The sequence below is a fragment of the Poromitra crassiceps genome (assembly GCF_964638095.1).
Source record: "Poromitra crassiceps genome assembly, contig: HAP1_SCAFFOLD_1119, whole genome shotgun sequence".
NCBI classification, from domain to species: Eukaryota; Metazoa; Chordata; class Actinopteri; order Beryciformes; family Melamphaidae; genus Poromitra; species Poromitra crassiceps.
The window spans coordinates 1-13,760 of NW_028151291.1; the positions used below are offsets into that span (position 1 = coordinate 1).

Genomic DNA, 13,760 nt, shown 5'->3' on the forward strand with positions numbered 1-13,760 from the left:
TCCCTACGCTGCTGGTTCGTAGGGGGAAAAGACAATGGGATTTTTGCATGGGAATTTCGGGAAATCCCCATGCAAAAATCCCATTGCCTTTTACACATACGAGCCAGAAGTGCTACTTCCCAGCTCTAATCTAAATACAGATATTGCTATGTAATAACAACAACAACAATAATAATAAATAATAATAATAATGATGATGATAATACATGGTTTTCTTACATAAATAGTTTAGTGTGGTGGACAAAAAAATTAATTGATTAATGACGGAAAGGTTGTTGGTATGAATCCTAGTCCTGTTACATTTGGTGGGGAAATTGAATGACACACACTTCTTCATGGGGCAGGTCCCAGCGGTGAGTGTGTGTGTGTGTGTGTGTGTGTGTGTGTGAGAGAGAGAGAGGCAATGTAAGATGCACCTTATCATGCCAATAAAGCCCTTTTTTTTTTTTTGAATTTGAGAGAGCGAGAGAGAGAGAGAGAGAGAGAGAGAGAGAGAGAGAGAGAGAGAGAGACAGAGAGAGACAGAGAGAGAGAGAGAGAGAGAGAGAGAGACCCCCTCCCCTCCTGTTCGTATAGGCTACAGTAGCTCCTTGCTAATTGAATCAATTGGAAGGGTTAATATGACGGTCGTTACCTGGACCACACTTCTTGCAGCACGTGCCGTCGACTTCATATTGTGTAAGTGGATCGCACGGGGACACGGTCACCACCTGTTGAACAAAGACAACCTGTGTTACAATCATAGACTGTAAAATATAAGGTTACAATACAACAGACTGAAGGCTTTGAATCTGCTTCCCCTTCACTTCCCCCCGACTGAAACCACCTAAAACACCAGACCGAGAGAGGGGCGCGGCGGAAAGCACCGAACTTACATCAAGTTACCGTCTGTTTGGTACTGTCTCTGACACTTCATGTCGCGTGCATTTTATTACACGTTTTAGCCTAAACCATAACGTATGTAAGCTATTCAAAACGTGCGTGTCACGATCAGTTAAAACGGCTGGGCTGCCACCACTACTTCTAGGCCTAGTTTGCTAGCTAATTCAGTAACGTTACATCATATAAAACGAAACTGAAAGTAGACCCTGGAAAATATATGCGTAGGATGTACAGTACAGTATATTCCTTCAAAAATATGGAAAATGTCGACTCGGTTAATCGGATAAAGCTATTTCAAAGAGGCTACATAACATAACATAAGGTAAGTAAGTTAAGTAGGCTATTAATGCATTGATGGAGAGTAGCCAGCCAGTGGCAGAAGAAACCCGCCCCGAAGCAAGGAAAAAACAATATGACATGACAGATGAAACACTACGAATCTAACTACTTGTTTTAGTGAAAGCCAGCCTTACTCACCGTAAAGGCGTAGGTTATCAACAGCAGCAGCAGCATCTCTACTTGTTGTGTAGCGCAGAGTGGGCTATGAAGTGACAAACAGTGAAGTAGATCAGTTGCATTCAGAGCGTAGAGTAGAGACTACTACTGTTCTGCTTTTATAAACAGACACACCACACTGCACTGTGCGCCTCTCCCACACGGGGGCGTGGTCGTGGACCCGCCATGGGGAATTTCCTGGTCCCACCGTTTCCTGTAAATCCCATGGTCAATCCATGCAGATTCCTACTTTAGGAGTCTCCAGTCCAAACCAACCGTTTCCTTTAAATCCATGCAGATTCCTACTTTAGTTTAGGAGTCTCCAAACCAACTAACAAGGACTACCGACTGGGCTCTCTGGGCACCCCAATAAACTACTGTAAAAAACATCAACATCAACAACAACAACAACAACAACAACAACAACAACTAATGTAATCTGAGAAATAAATACATAAATACATAAATATTAATATTAATAATAATAATAACAACAATAATAACAACAACAACAACAACAATAATAATAATAACAATAACAATAATTTAGGAAAGTAATTACAAGATATTATAAGACCAGCATTTAGGGTCGTCGACAGTCTGCTGCATCTGTCTGAAATGACTGACAGAGTTCCCCACCCATTCTGATAGTGTGTGATACTTAAAAAAAATCAAAAAGTTCCATCTATTAAAATTGCATACAAGTGCTTTCGACTGGGGTCCCACAAGACCCCAAAATATAGTCTTTTTTTAAAGCACTAAGTAAAACAGAAACAGAAAACAAAAATTTAGGAACAAATTGCTTGACAAAGCCATGGGAAATTGCAATGCTAGAATAAAGCACATGTGAGATATATATACAGTATATAAAAAAAAGTGTAGGCCTCTCTCTGGGGTCTGCACATAGCCACCCCAGTTGGTGAATTGTGTAAAGTAAAACTGTCTATGTGTCTGTTTATGAAAATGAAATACAGTAATGATTTTTAGAAGGTATATAAATAGAATATCAAAATATCATGCAGCTACAGGTTGAAACATTAAACCACGTAAAATCCAGCAGTAATCTGACAGACAAAGCCAGGTATTGAGTACCACAGACACACGATAAATCCCCAGTAGAATATTACGGGATGATTTTTCATTAGTTTCGTAATTTCTCTAGTTTTGAAAAAACCTTATGAAGGGATTCCCCCACGTATTTTACATCAGGGACTTTCCCACAGCACAACATGGTCACTCTGGCTGCCCCTCTGTGGGAAATAACAGCGCCCTTCCCTGGACAAAATGGGAAGAGCAGCAGAGAGGGTCAGACCTGCATGTGGAAACACGTTTGGTGACAAATCTGTCCAGGGTTGAACTTCTTCTCACAGTGGGCGTTGACTGGAAGCAGCTCACCTATAGTTTACCTAGATAGAAGAAGTGAAATCTGATCTCGGGTGTTGGAAGGAGGAGCAACACACAACACAAATCACTTCAGTTTTCCTGGAACCTTCTCCAGTGAGGGAAGTAGCTACTGTACTACGGTCTTGTTGTGTGACAAAAACTCTTAATATTTTACCTACAATCAGAGGAGAACTTGCATGGATTTTTGCATCCAATCTGAAAAGTCACGATGCCAAGTTTAGGACCAAAGAAAAAAGACAACTTGTCCAGGATGGCGGACTTACCACAGGTAAGATTTCAGCTTGTTTAGTGCACTCTCAGATAAGAAAATAGCATAACTGCATCACTTAGTATTGGTCTTCTTTAATAGAAGTGTCATGCTGCAACTCGCAATGAATTTATAGTGCTTCTGTAGATGATAAGAGCAACAGAAGAATTATCAGCTTATATAGCTTTGCTTCAGAGCCACACTCCTCTTACTTTCAGTGACTGTTGTGCAACAAGATGAGACTAACCTGTGGTCTCTCTACTGCTGGGGAGTATCAACGCCTGTTTTACTTCCTCAATTCAGTCTGACTTCCCCTTGTGTCCCACAAGATATATTTACTTAGAAATATAACAGACAATGAGTGATTGATGACTGATTTGATGTTCCCCTTAACACTATTGGTTCTGATGCAGGTGTTGATTGCATTATACAGCCTAGTGGTTCCTCCTCAGGTGCCAATGAGTGATCAGATCTGATACATGCTGCCCTCTCTGATTTGGAATCTGTCGGTTTCATCTATTTTTTTTTATTGGGGAAACATGCATATCACAGGACATAGCAAAGGAGCACTTGAATGACATTTATTTTCAATAAAATGTGAATGCTGACCACCCGTGTGAGGCCCTGAGAAGGTCTAAAGAAGGTCCAAAGATCTGAAAAGTCACGTATATTTTGACTGTAAAGGCTCATGTACACCTGGCAAGAGAAGAGAGAATTCCGGCACACTGTCCTTTTACTTGTAATAAACTTTATTGATACATTTTGATCCTTAGACCTTTGGATCAAAACATTTTAATAATAAATAGTAATAAACTAATAAAGTAATAAAGTTTATTACAAGGAAAAACACAGTGATGCCAGTGAATCTTCTCTTCTCAAGTCATGTCTATTTGCCAAAAAGCAAGGCAAGATTCAAGTGGTGGGTTTTGGTCTGGAGCGTAGTATGTCTGGAGTTTGACATGACATTGTCTCCCATACACAGAGGGGGGAAAGGGTGAACAGCATGTAGTCGGCAACATGAGCCCAAAATGGTTCAGTTGGACAAAATAGTTATACAAATTTTAAAAACAAAAACAAACAAACAAACAAAAAAACTCCATGCACATAATTTATCTTCTCCTTCTTGGTTGTTGCTTCTGTTCAGCTGAGCAACGAGATGCAGCTGAGCATCATGAACATGGTGAAGAGCGGAGAGCTGTCCATCGAGGACGCTCTGAGCCTGGCCAGGAAGGACCAACATCAAAGCCAGGCTGAGGAGGTAACTGCTATACCTGCCTGTGAAGATGCTGTGTGCACGGGGTTTTGTCTGCAGGGCGTTTTGTTTGACCATCTAAATATTTGTGGATCTTCACGTTATTCTCTTGAGGAGTTTGCCTTGAGGAGGAACATACGTTTTGATATGTTGATATGTTCACACACTATCAGTACTTGTATCAAAAGTCAGAGTGAAAAGTACCTTATGCAAGATTAGATCATTAGATTGTTATGTAAAAACAAAGCTAACAGTGTTATTATAAGGCCACCATGCAGCAGGTCTGGATTAAGAAAAAATATTTCACAAAAATATTTTGATTGGAGTTAGGTCATGTGAGGACATCCAACACACATTTAGAAGATCAGTGTAAAAGACAGCTGTCATATTTGTGCCACACACACCTTGAAAATGAGTCTTAGAGATTTGTACTTTGCATTCTCCCCTAAGCCTAATAATAACAACAGAGCAACCCTATCATCACAAATCGCTAACCAAGCTATTTACATTGGGTGTATGCATGCACACAGTGAGCAGTGTAATTTCTACCCATCTAGTGCAAAATACATTTGTCATTGTGGCTAACTAAAAATGTAATTATTCAATAAGCTGGTGAAAACCTCATACGGCTCTGTCCTCTACAGCAGTGGTTCCCAACCACCGGGCCGCGGACCGGTACCGGGCCGCAACGCATTTGGTACTGGGCCCAGCCCAAAAAAACAAAAAACAAAAAAACATTAAATTATTTTTTTTACAAACTACAAACATAAATAAACGTCAACTTGAAACTATGTTTCAACTACCGCACAGCCTATAATATTATAGCCTATGTTTATTAAAAAAAATAAAATAATAATAATAATATTATTATTAAAATTGACAACCGGTCCGCAACTTTTTTTCCATCTATCTACCGGTCCTTAATTGGCACAAAAAAGTTTGGGAACCCCTGCTCTACAGTACAGTCCTTCTGTCCTGTGCTACCTGCTTCACCTCCTTACACTCTGTGGTGTTAACATGCTGTCCATCCTGACAGATCAGTCTCATGTAGACGCTTTGATTCACCCCAAAGATATTTTTAGGAAGGAATGTGGTACAGTAGCCACTGGCAGGTAAGTCCTGTTCCACGCCCTAGCAGGAAACGACGAGAAAATGGAATGAATGAAATTTAAATACTGACCCAGTGTAGCAAAACAAAAATAAGAATTATTTTTGCCCCCACTGTCTAAAAACTGGGGGCATATTACACAATTGTGGGCACTTAAAAAATAGTAATGAATGCATAACGTTGCTAAAGCGTAGTGTTTTGACCAACAGCTTGGTTTGTGTGAGTGTGTTCTTCTTCGTCTTCTTCTGGCAAACAGCTTGCAGCTGTGTGTCAGAGATGGAAATTAAATTAATTTAATGAAAAGAAAATTATTAAAATATTGGGTCAATTTCTGCCCCTAGATCACGGTTTTTAGGGGGCATTCTGAGATTTCTCGGGGCATTTTTGCCCTTGCCCCTGGCTAAATTCCTACACTGCACTGTCCTAGGTATGGATAACACATCCTTGACCTCGTCAATGCTGCTAGATGTTGTTCAGTAGAATGCATTAATCCCATTGGGTATTCATGTCTGCTAGTGAGGTTTCTCTGGGCTGTTGTTGCAGGAAGAGCAATCGCAGTACAACTTCAGTGTTCACAAGCACGGACGCTACAGGTGGCAGAAACGGGTTCTTCAGGTGAGCGTTTTGCAATCACGTTTTACCGCGCTGCTGTGTGTAGGTTGAATTGACCTGAGCACTCGAGTGCATCGTCTCAAATAACCATCTTGTACATCCAGCTCGACTTCAAGACCAAACTGCTGTGCAGCATCGAGAAAGGCATCGTCAAGCGTCAACTCCCCTTCTCACGTGTCAAGAGTTGTGACGAGGGGAGTGGCGCCAGGTTCTCCATCTCCTTTAAGGAGCACCACGACTACGAGTTGGAGGCCACCTCACAGGAGGACAAACACAAGGTGAGTTTATACTCGAACAGTAAAAAGGTCTCTTGTAAAAGTAAATCAACAATATTATGGAAAAGTTAGGGGGGTCCGGGTAGTGTAGCGGTAGATTCCCTGCCTACCAACATGAGGGTCGCAGGTTCGCGCCCCCGTGTTACCTCCATACGGCCATGATTGGCTGTGTCTGCGGGTGGGAAGCCGGAATGAGGCTATGTGTCCTGGTCGCTGCGCCAGCGCCTCCTCTGGTCGGTCGGGGGCGCCTGTTCGGGGCGGATGGGAACCGGTGGGAATAGCGTGATCCTCCCACGTGCTACGTCCTGCCACTGAAGCTCCCCGCTGTCGGGTGAAAAGAAGTGGCTGGCAACTGCACATGTATCGGAGGTAGAGTTCTCAGTTTCAGAAACCTGGGCGTCATTTTCGACCAAGCAATGCACCTGGACATGCATGTCAAATCCCTCACCCGCACCTGTTTCTTTCACCTTAGAAATATTGCAAAACTCCGGTCCATCATATCACACACCGAACTGGAAATGTCTGTACGTGCTTTCATCTCATCCAGACTTGATTACTGTAATTCACTGTTCACCTGCCTCAACAAATCATCTGTCAACCAACTCCAGTTCATTCAAAACGCCGCTGCCAGACTGCTCACTAAGTCAAAAAAAATCATGTCACATCACCCCCATCCTTGCCGCCCTGCACTGGCTCCCTGTACGCTTCAGAATACACTTCAAACTCCTCATTTTCACTCACAGAGCCCTCCATGGTCACGCCCCCTCCTACATCTCAGACCTCATCCTCCCATTACTCCTCCAGCCGGTCACTGAGGTCATCTGACCAGGTGCTCCTGGTCCCTAGGACCAGACTCAAAACAAAAGGGGACCGAGCCTTTGGGGTAACGGCCCCTGGGCTCTGGAATGCCCTCCCCCTGACCCCCTGACCCCTCCCCCTGGCCCTGCCAACCGTCCCAACTGAAAGCCTTTTTAAAAAACAACTCAAGACTCACTTCTACAGACAGGCTTTTGGCAATCTATAATTCAATCACTGCTTTTACTTTTTTATTTGTCGTATCTGTTGTTTTATCCCATGCTTTTATTTTACCTCGCTGGTTTTTTTAAACTGATTATCTTATTGCGCTGTATTGTTTTGTCTTGCCTTGCTTTTCCTACCTATGTAAAGCACTCTGTGCATTTGTGCTGTGAAGGGCGCTATATAAATAAAGTTTTACTTACTTACTTACTCAAGTAATTTGGTGGAACTCTGTAGGGACTGAATATGCCGTTGGTTATAGGGGTTGTCGCCGTTGACTGAGACTTTCTGGTCATTTCATGTTTCTGTGTACTGTAGATCATGCAGCTGGTGAACCAGATCATCTATGGGAACATATATAGTGACCCTGCAGGGGGCGACGCAGAGACACACCCGACGTCTCCAGGATCCAAGAGCCTTCGGGAAGGCGTCTTGCTGCTGCACAGAGGCGGCTTGGCTTCATTCAAATGGGTGAAGTATGGACGTTTCCTTATTACAATTCAATTGAATTCAATTGAATTCAATTGAATTCAATTCAAAATTCTGTATTAGTCAGGTCCTGTGAATTGGGCATACATTTCGCTCAAAGTATTGTTCAAGTTCCATTTGTGTTCCAGGTACGAGGTCCAGCTCCACCCGGACCAGGTGACCCTGACCCGCCTCAGGCAGCGAGAGCCCCCCTCCGGCCCTGAGGCGCCACCCACGTCGCACCATCGTCAATCCATGCCCATCGTCATTCACCTGTCGGACGGCGACACCAGCGTGGAGACCTCTCACGGCCGCGACACCTTCACTCTGGTCACCCACAGAAACGAGTACAAGTGAGTAACGATACAGACCCTTTTCACGGGGGCCATTTTGTGTTTCGAAAAAGGCAGAATAAACACAGGTGCAAGCAAAACACTAATTAGTAGGGGTGTCACGATACACTCAATACGATACGATACACGATATTGGGTTCACGATAACGATACGATACAATATTTTAACAATATTTTTTTGCGATCGATTTGTAAGTTGAGGGGGCATCCTCCATGCTAATTTGAGTAATTTCACCATTTTCATCCTCCATGTCTGTAATGTCCCTCGTCTGTTCAAACCTATATTTACAGTCTATGGTTCAAACAACGCAATGAAAAGGATCAATCAGATGCAGATCAGTGCCACCATGTTCAGCTTCTTTTTCTCGCGATATGAGATTTAATCTCAACGATACATATTGTCACGTTTTGATATCACGATATATTGTGGGACGATATATTGTGACATCCCTACTAATTAGGGTTTCCAAATTCCAATCACGGACGTTTGAAACCCTCGTTAGTGTTTCACTTGCACCTGCGTTTACCCTGCCTTTTTGACATAAAATGGCCCCCGTGAGAAGGCTCTATTAGGACGTGGTGGAGTGGAGGCTGTGGGAAACGCCGTGGTTAATGGGTTTTTCTCGAGAACATCTGCTGTTTTGATCTGATCATTTGTCAACAGTCTTTAAATCAAATTATTTTTGCCATCCGTACGGTTTTATTGTAACTGATATGCACAGTGCAACCTGGTTTCTGTTTGAGTGATAATGTCATAAATAGAGGCCTAATAAGGGAAGTGATGTTGATGTATTTATTTATTGCAGCTTCCGGGTGCCCGTCACTGATCAAACACGGGGCTCTGAGGCGATCCAGAAGGAGCGGGATGCTTGGGTCAAGGCCATCGACAAACTGTGCCTGGACTGGAAGAGGAAGTCCCATGCGGAAAACATATACGCGGAACCAAAATCACTCCGGATCGCCAAAGAGACCCAGGACACGCCGTCAGCAGGAGGAGGACAAGCTGATGATACAGCTCTCAAGTCGATTGGTGGGTCTTGTTCACCGGGGGCCAATGGGAACGAGAGTGACATATATGCGACGCCAAAATCTCTACGAATCGCCGAAGACACCGAGGACACGCAGTCAGCAGCAGGAGGACGAGGCGATACAGCTCTCGAGTCGAGTGGTGGGTCCGGTTCACCAGGTGCCAGTGTGAACCAGAGTGATCCTCCAGCTGATCGTGCGAACGCAGATCCCATCTCCCCCGGCGGTAAACGTTTATCAGCGGTCTGGTGTCGTCCCTCAGCAGCCGACGAGGCGAAGCCGCCCGTGCCGAGACCGCGCACCTTCGAGAGGCCTGCAGCCGCTCACGTTCTCGGGCCGCCCACTGCGCCCAAATCCCCCGGCCCCTCACCGACTGCTCCCACCGCCTTGCCCTTGCCCTCCTACGCCCCCGCCTCCCCCGCACCTGCCCTCCCTGCCCGCACACCCTGCTCCCCTGTCCCCTCATCCATCTACGATGTCCCCTCACCGTCTACCAGAGTCCCACCCTCTCCGGCTCCACACACGCTCTCCTCAGCCCAGACGGTTCCTCCTCCTCCACCCAGGATCCCAATCCCTCCGCCTTTACCTCCACCTTTGCCCGTCAACGTAGAGCCACAACAACCGCGCACCAAGGCCTTCCACTGGGACGTAGTTGCCTCAGATAAGGTATGTTTGTTCATGTTTTATGCATCAGAAGACAACTACTACATTCACCACATATTCAGAAGAAAGTTTACAAATGGCCACATTAAGGATGGATTTATTCATATCTGTTGAGGATTTTTTGTTTGTGTATTGGCAGGTAAATGCAAATACAGATCAGGTCACTTTTCAGTGTGGTTTCACTTCATTATTTCTTGTTATGGCATCGTTGTCGGGAACTATTCCTTGTTTGTCTCTTGTCATTAGTTTAGTTCTCGCCAATGTGAACATTGATTTCCACACCAAATAGATTTGTCCCGATACCAATTTCATTTTGTCTCTTGGCAGATTGCGAAGTCATTTTGGACGCGAGGAGGCGGAGGAAGTGCCAGGAGGATTCAAATTGACACGTCACGCTTGTACGAGCAATTTGCTGTGCAGGAGTTGGGAACGTTCGGCGTGATCGAGTCGAGTAACACCCAGCATATCATGCTCAACCAGAAGATCGCACACAACTTCAGTGAGTAACAGTGCATGAGTGAGTGCTGAAGTGAACATACATACATAATAACACACATACAACATACATACATACATACATACTTGATGTTGTTTACTACTACAACAGACAGCTTTCGGTATTTTATGGTCAAGGCTTTCTTACCAAAATCACAACATAATAACACAAATGTTTGTGTTATAATGAAAAAGCATGCTGGGCGTCCGGGTAGTGCAGCAGTAGATTCCCTGCCTACCAACACGAGGGTCGCGGGTTCAAGCCCCCGTGTTTCCCTCCGGCTTGGTCAGGCGTCCATATGGGGTCGCTGCACTAGATCCTCCTCTGGTCAGTCAGGACTGCCTGTTCGGGGGGGGAGGGGAACTGGGGGGAGGAATAGCGTGATCCTCCCACTTGCTATGTCCTCCTGGTGATTCTCCTCGTTGTCGGGTTGAAAAGAAGCGGCTGGCGACTGCACATGTATCGGAGGAAGCATGTGCTAGTCTACAACTCTCCCCAGATCGGCAGAGGGGGTGGAGCAATTAACGAGCGGGACAGCAGAGGGGGGATTGGCCAAGTACAAGTGGGGAGGAAATGTGAGAGAAATCCCGGAGGGGAAAAGAAAGTAGATAATGAAAAAGTGTGCTTCCAAATTAAGTGAAATAATTGAGCGTACTCTTACAATGAATGAGAATCGTGGTGTCAAATGAGTTCAGACTTTTCAGCCACCAGAGGGCAGCACCACATAGAAAGAACGCTACAGATTTCTGCAGAGGCAGTGTTAAAAACAGACTCTTTTATTTTCTGAAGTTAGACTTTAATCGTCCATTTAAGAGGAAGTGGAGGAAGGGAAGTGCCTATAAATAACGCCATTTCATTCCTTCTTTGGCTGATAGCCGTGGCTGTAATGATGCCACGCTTGGTTGTAAAACAGAAAGGATTTTTCCTCCTATGCGTCTGCAGGGGGCAGTGTGTCGCTAATAAGTCTGTCCCCATATCTGCCTGCCCAGGCAATCTGCAGAGGAGCTATTGTGAAGTGGAACGTAGCCTGCCTGCTCCTCATCTAATAGCTTTTCACTTTTGATGAAGGGAATTGTACGAGTCGTTGCATATTTCAAAAGCCAAGCCGAGGGAGAACATTTCAGAAACTTTCTCTCGTATAGGTCTTCCAAGTGGCACAGAAACTGTGAAGCGATACAGATATCTCTGAATGATGTGGCGCCGGGCTGCTAAATGGAATCAGTGCAAGCGGGCAGACTGGCAACATAATTAGAGAGCGCATATTCATCAAATATGGAGAGGTATCTCTCTCTGTGCGTCAACGACGACAGCGACTTCCTGTCTGATACAGGAGACCCCCGAGCGCTCCGAGTTGACTCCGCTCTGAAACGTTGGTTCTGCCAGGAATAAGAACACAGTGATGACAACCTTCAGGAGACCCACGGCCCTGTATCTTTCCCGCCATAAGCTTTAGAGCAGGGGTGCCAAATAGGTAGATGTAGTGTCCTCTAGAGCAGTGGTTCTCAAATGGGGGTCCGGGGACCCCCAGGGGTCCTTGGGGGGGTTCCAGGGGGTCCCCAGCCAAAAAAGGGGGGTCATTTATTTTCGCTATAATTCCATTCATAAGTAACACAATGACTATTTTGGTCATGGGTTTTATACACTTTCTGTAATAAAACATCTAAAAGCATCAATCTTATTATCATATGGGGGACCGTGTGACAAAATCCTATCAAATGGGGGTCCATGGTCTAATCTTTGTCAGTTTAGGGGTGCTTCATGTGAAGAAAATTGAGAACCACTGCTCTAGAGAGAGAGTGGCGTCAGCGGAGGATGAAAATGCGTGACTCATTACCAATGAACAGCCAGGAAGGGGTCTCGCGCTACTTTTGAATGCTAAAATAAAGCTGATAATGTACAATTTGATAAAAAAAAAAAAAAAAAAAAAAACTTTCAAAGGACAACACAAACGGTCTATTTTGCTGCAACTTGACAGTGCTGCTTAATGCAGAACCTTACTTCCTGGAACAGCCATGTGATTGGCTTACGATGGATGGTGAAAAGCAATGTGATAGGCTTACAATGGAGGTGTGTGGGGTGAGAGGTGATGTGACGCTATGCTATTGGATAAAAGAGACCAGGCGGCAAACAACTGCCAGGAAGCCAGGAAGTTGGCAGGTTTATTTGAGCGTGTGAGCAGATGTGAAGGCATGGAGTGAACTGAGCAAGTGTAGAGTGCAGATGATAGTCCTCCTGACTGAAACTCCGTTAGACTACATATCTACAGTATTTAACATGATAACATGATTAAATAATGTTAAATAAATAATATAATACCTACTTGGGGGGACATGGGGGAAAGAAGTAGCTCGCGACTAGTTTTTATTTTTTGTAAGTAACTCTCACCCTAAAAAAGTTTGGGCAACCCTGCTTTTTAGAGTAAGTTAGAGGCTCGAGGGACTAGTCTCCTGGCTTTGAAGGAAGTTCAAACCGATCAGAGTCTTTGTCGTGTAATCAGGCAGAATCACACCAGATGTGGACTGAAGCTAGATTTGAAGCCAGATTCTGTCTGTTTACACAACAAAAAGAACTCCCCCTGGATGGAGCGCTCATTCAAGAAGAAAAGAAAACCGGTTCTTTCTTTCTTTCTTTCTTTCTTTCTTTCTTTCTTTCTTTCTGTCTGTCTCGCTCTCTCCCTCCTTTTTTCTGTCACTTTCTTCCATCACACCCCCATGCGCGCGCACGAGCACGAGCGCACACACACACACATACACACACACACACATACACACACACACACACACACACACACACACACACACACACACACACACGCACACACACACACACACACACACACACACACACACACACACACACACACACACACACACACACCCCTTGGGCTTGTTTGCATGTTTATCATCACAAAGCCGTATAATTCTGAGCTGTTTATTCAACTCGTATCTCATCGTTTGTCACACTATTTATCCATCCCATAATGCACTGGGAGTAAAAGGCTTGCATTGTTTTGACAAAGACAGAGATGGCTCAGTAGATATTCAGACTCCCATCAGATATAATCGCCTATAACAAGTGTGTGTGATCAATAATTAACGACTCATCTCATAACCGATTTTGAGCATCAGGCTGGCACTGGTATTGGGAGCGACGTTAAGTACATAGTAAAGTGGTGCGTGTAGTTTCACAGCGAGGCAGATGGACTCAGACAGCAGAACCGGCTGGTTCTGTTGCTGTAAGTAAGAGTAGTTTCCTCTGGCGGTGAACTTGTGGGCGAGCCAAGCGAGCACACCAATGGCTCTCAATGCTACATCAGCGCTCCACCCATCCATGTACTGTAGCCTTATTATTTACAGTATCGTAAGTGTAGTGTAGTGTAGTGTAGTGTATCGTATCGTATTGTATCGTATCGTATTGTATAAATGGTAAAATGGCCTACATTTATATAGCGATTTTATCCAA

The 13,760-nt window shown here is 44.5% G+C and overlaps 1 protein-coding gene across 1 annotated transcript in view; it reads left to right on the forward strand.

The window, feature by feature from the left end:
- Positions 1 to 2,874: 2,874 nt before the first annotated feature.
- Positions 2,875 to 13,760, forward strand: part of LOC310771730 (uncharacterized protein) — a gene marked incomplete at its 3' end in the record, with an annotated part of 37,298 nt that continues 26,412 nt past the window's right edge. The window contains exons 1-8 of the mRNA XM_083664270.1: positions 2,875 to 3,049; positions 4,173 to 4,286; positions 5,932 to 6,003; positions 6,105 to 6,278; positions 7,611 to 7,768; positions 7,910 to 8,113; positions 8,920 to 9,805; positions 10,130 to 10,301. Coding sequence (XP_083520396.1) covers positions 2,990 to 3,049; positions 4,173 to 4,286; positions 5,932 to 6,003; positions 6,105 to 6,278; positions 7,611 to 7,768; positions 7,910 to 8,113; positions 8,920 to 9,805; positions 10,130 to 10,301 — 1,840 coding nt within the window. The remainder of the gene's footprint in view (positions 3,050 to 4,172; positions 4,287 to 5,931; positions 6,004 to 6,104; positions 6,279 to 7,610; positions 7,769 to 7,909; positions 8,114 to 8,919; positions 9,806 to 10,129; positions 10,302 to 13,760) is intronic.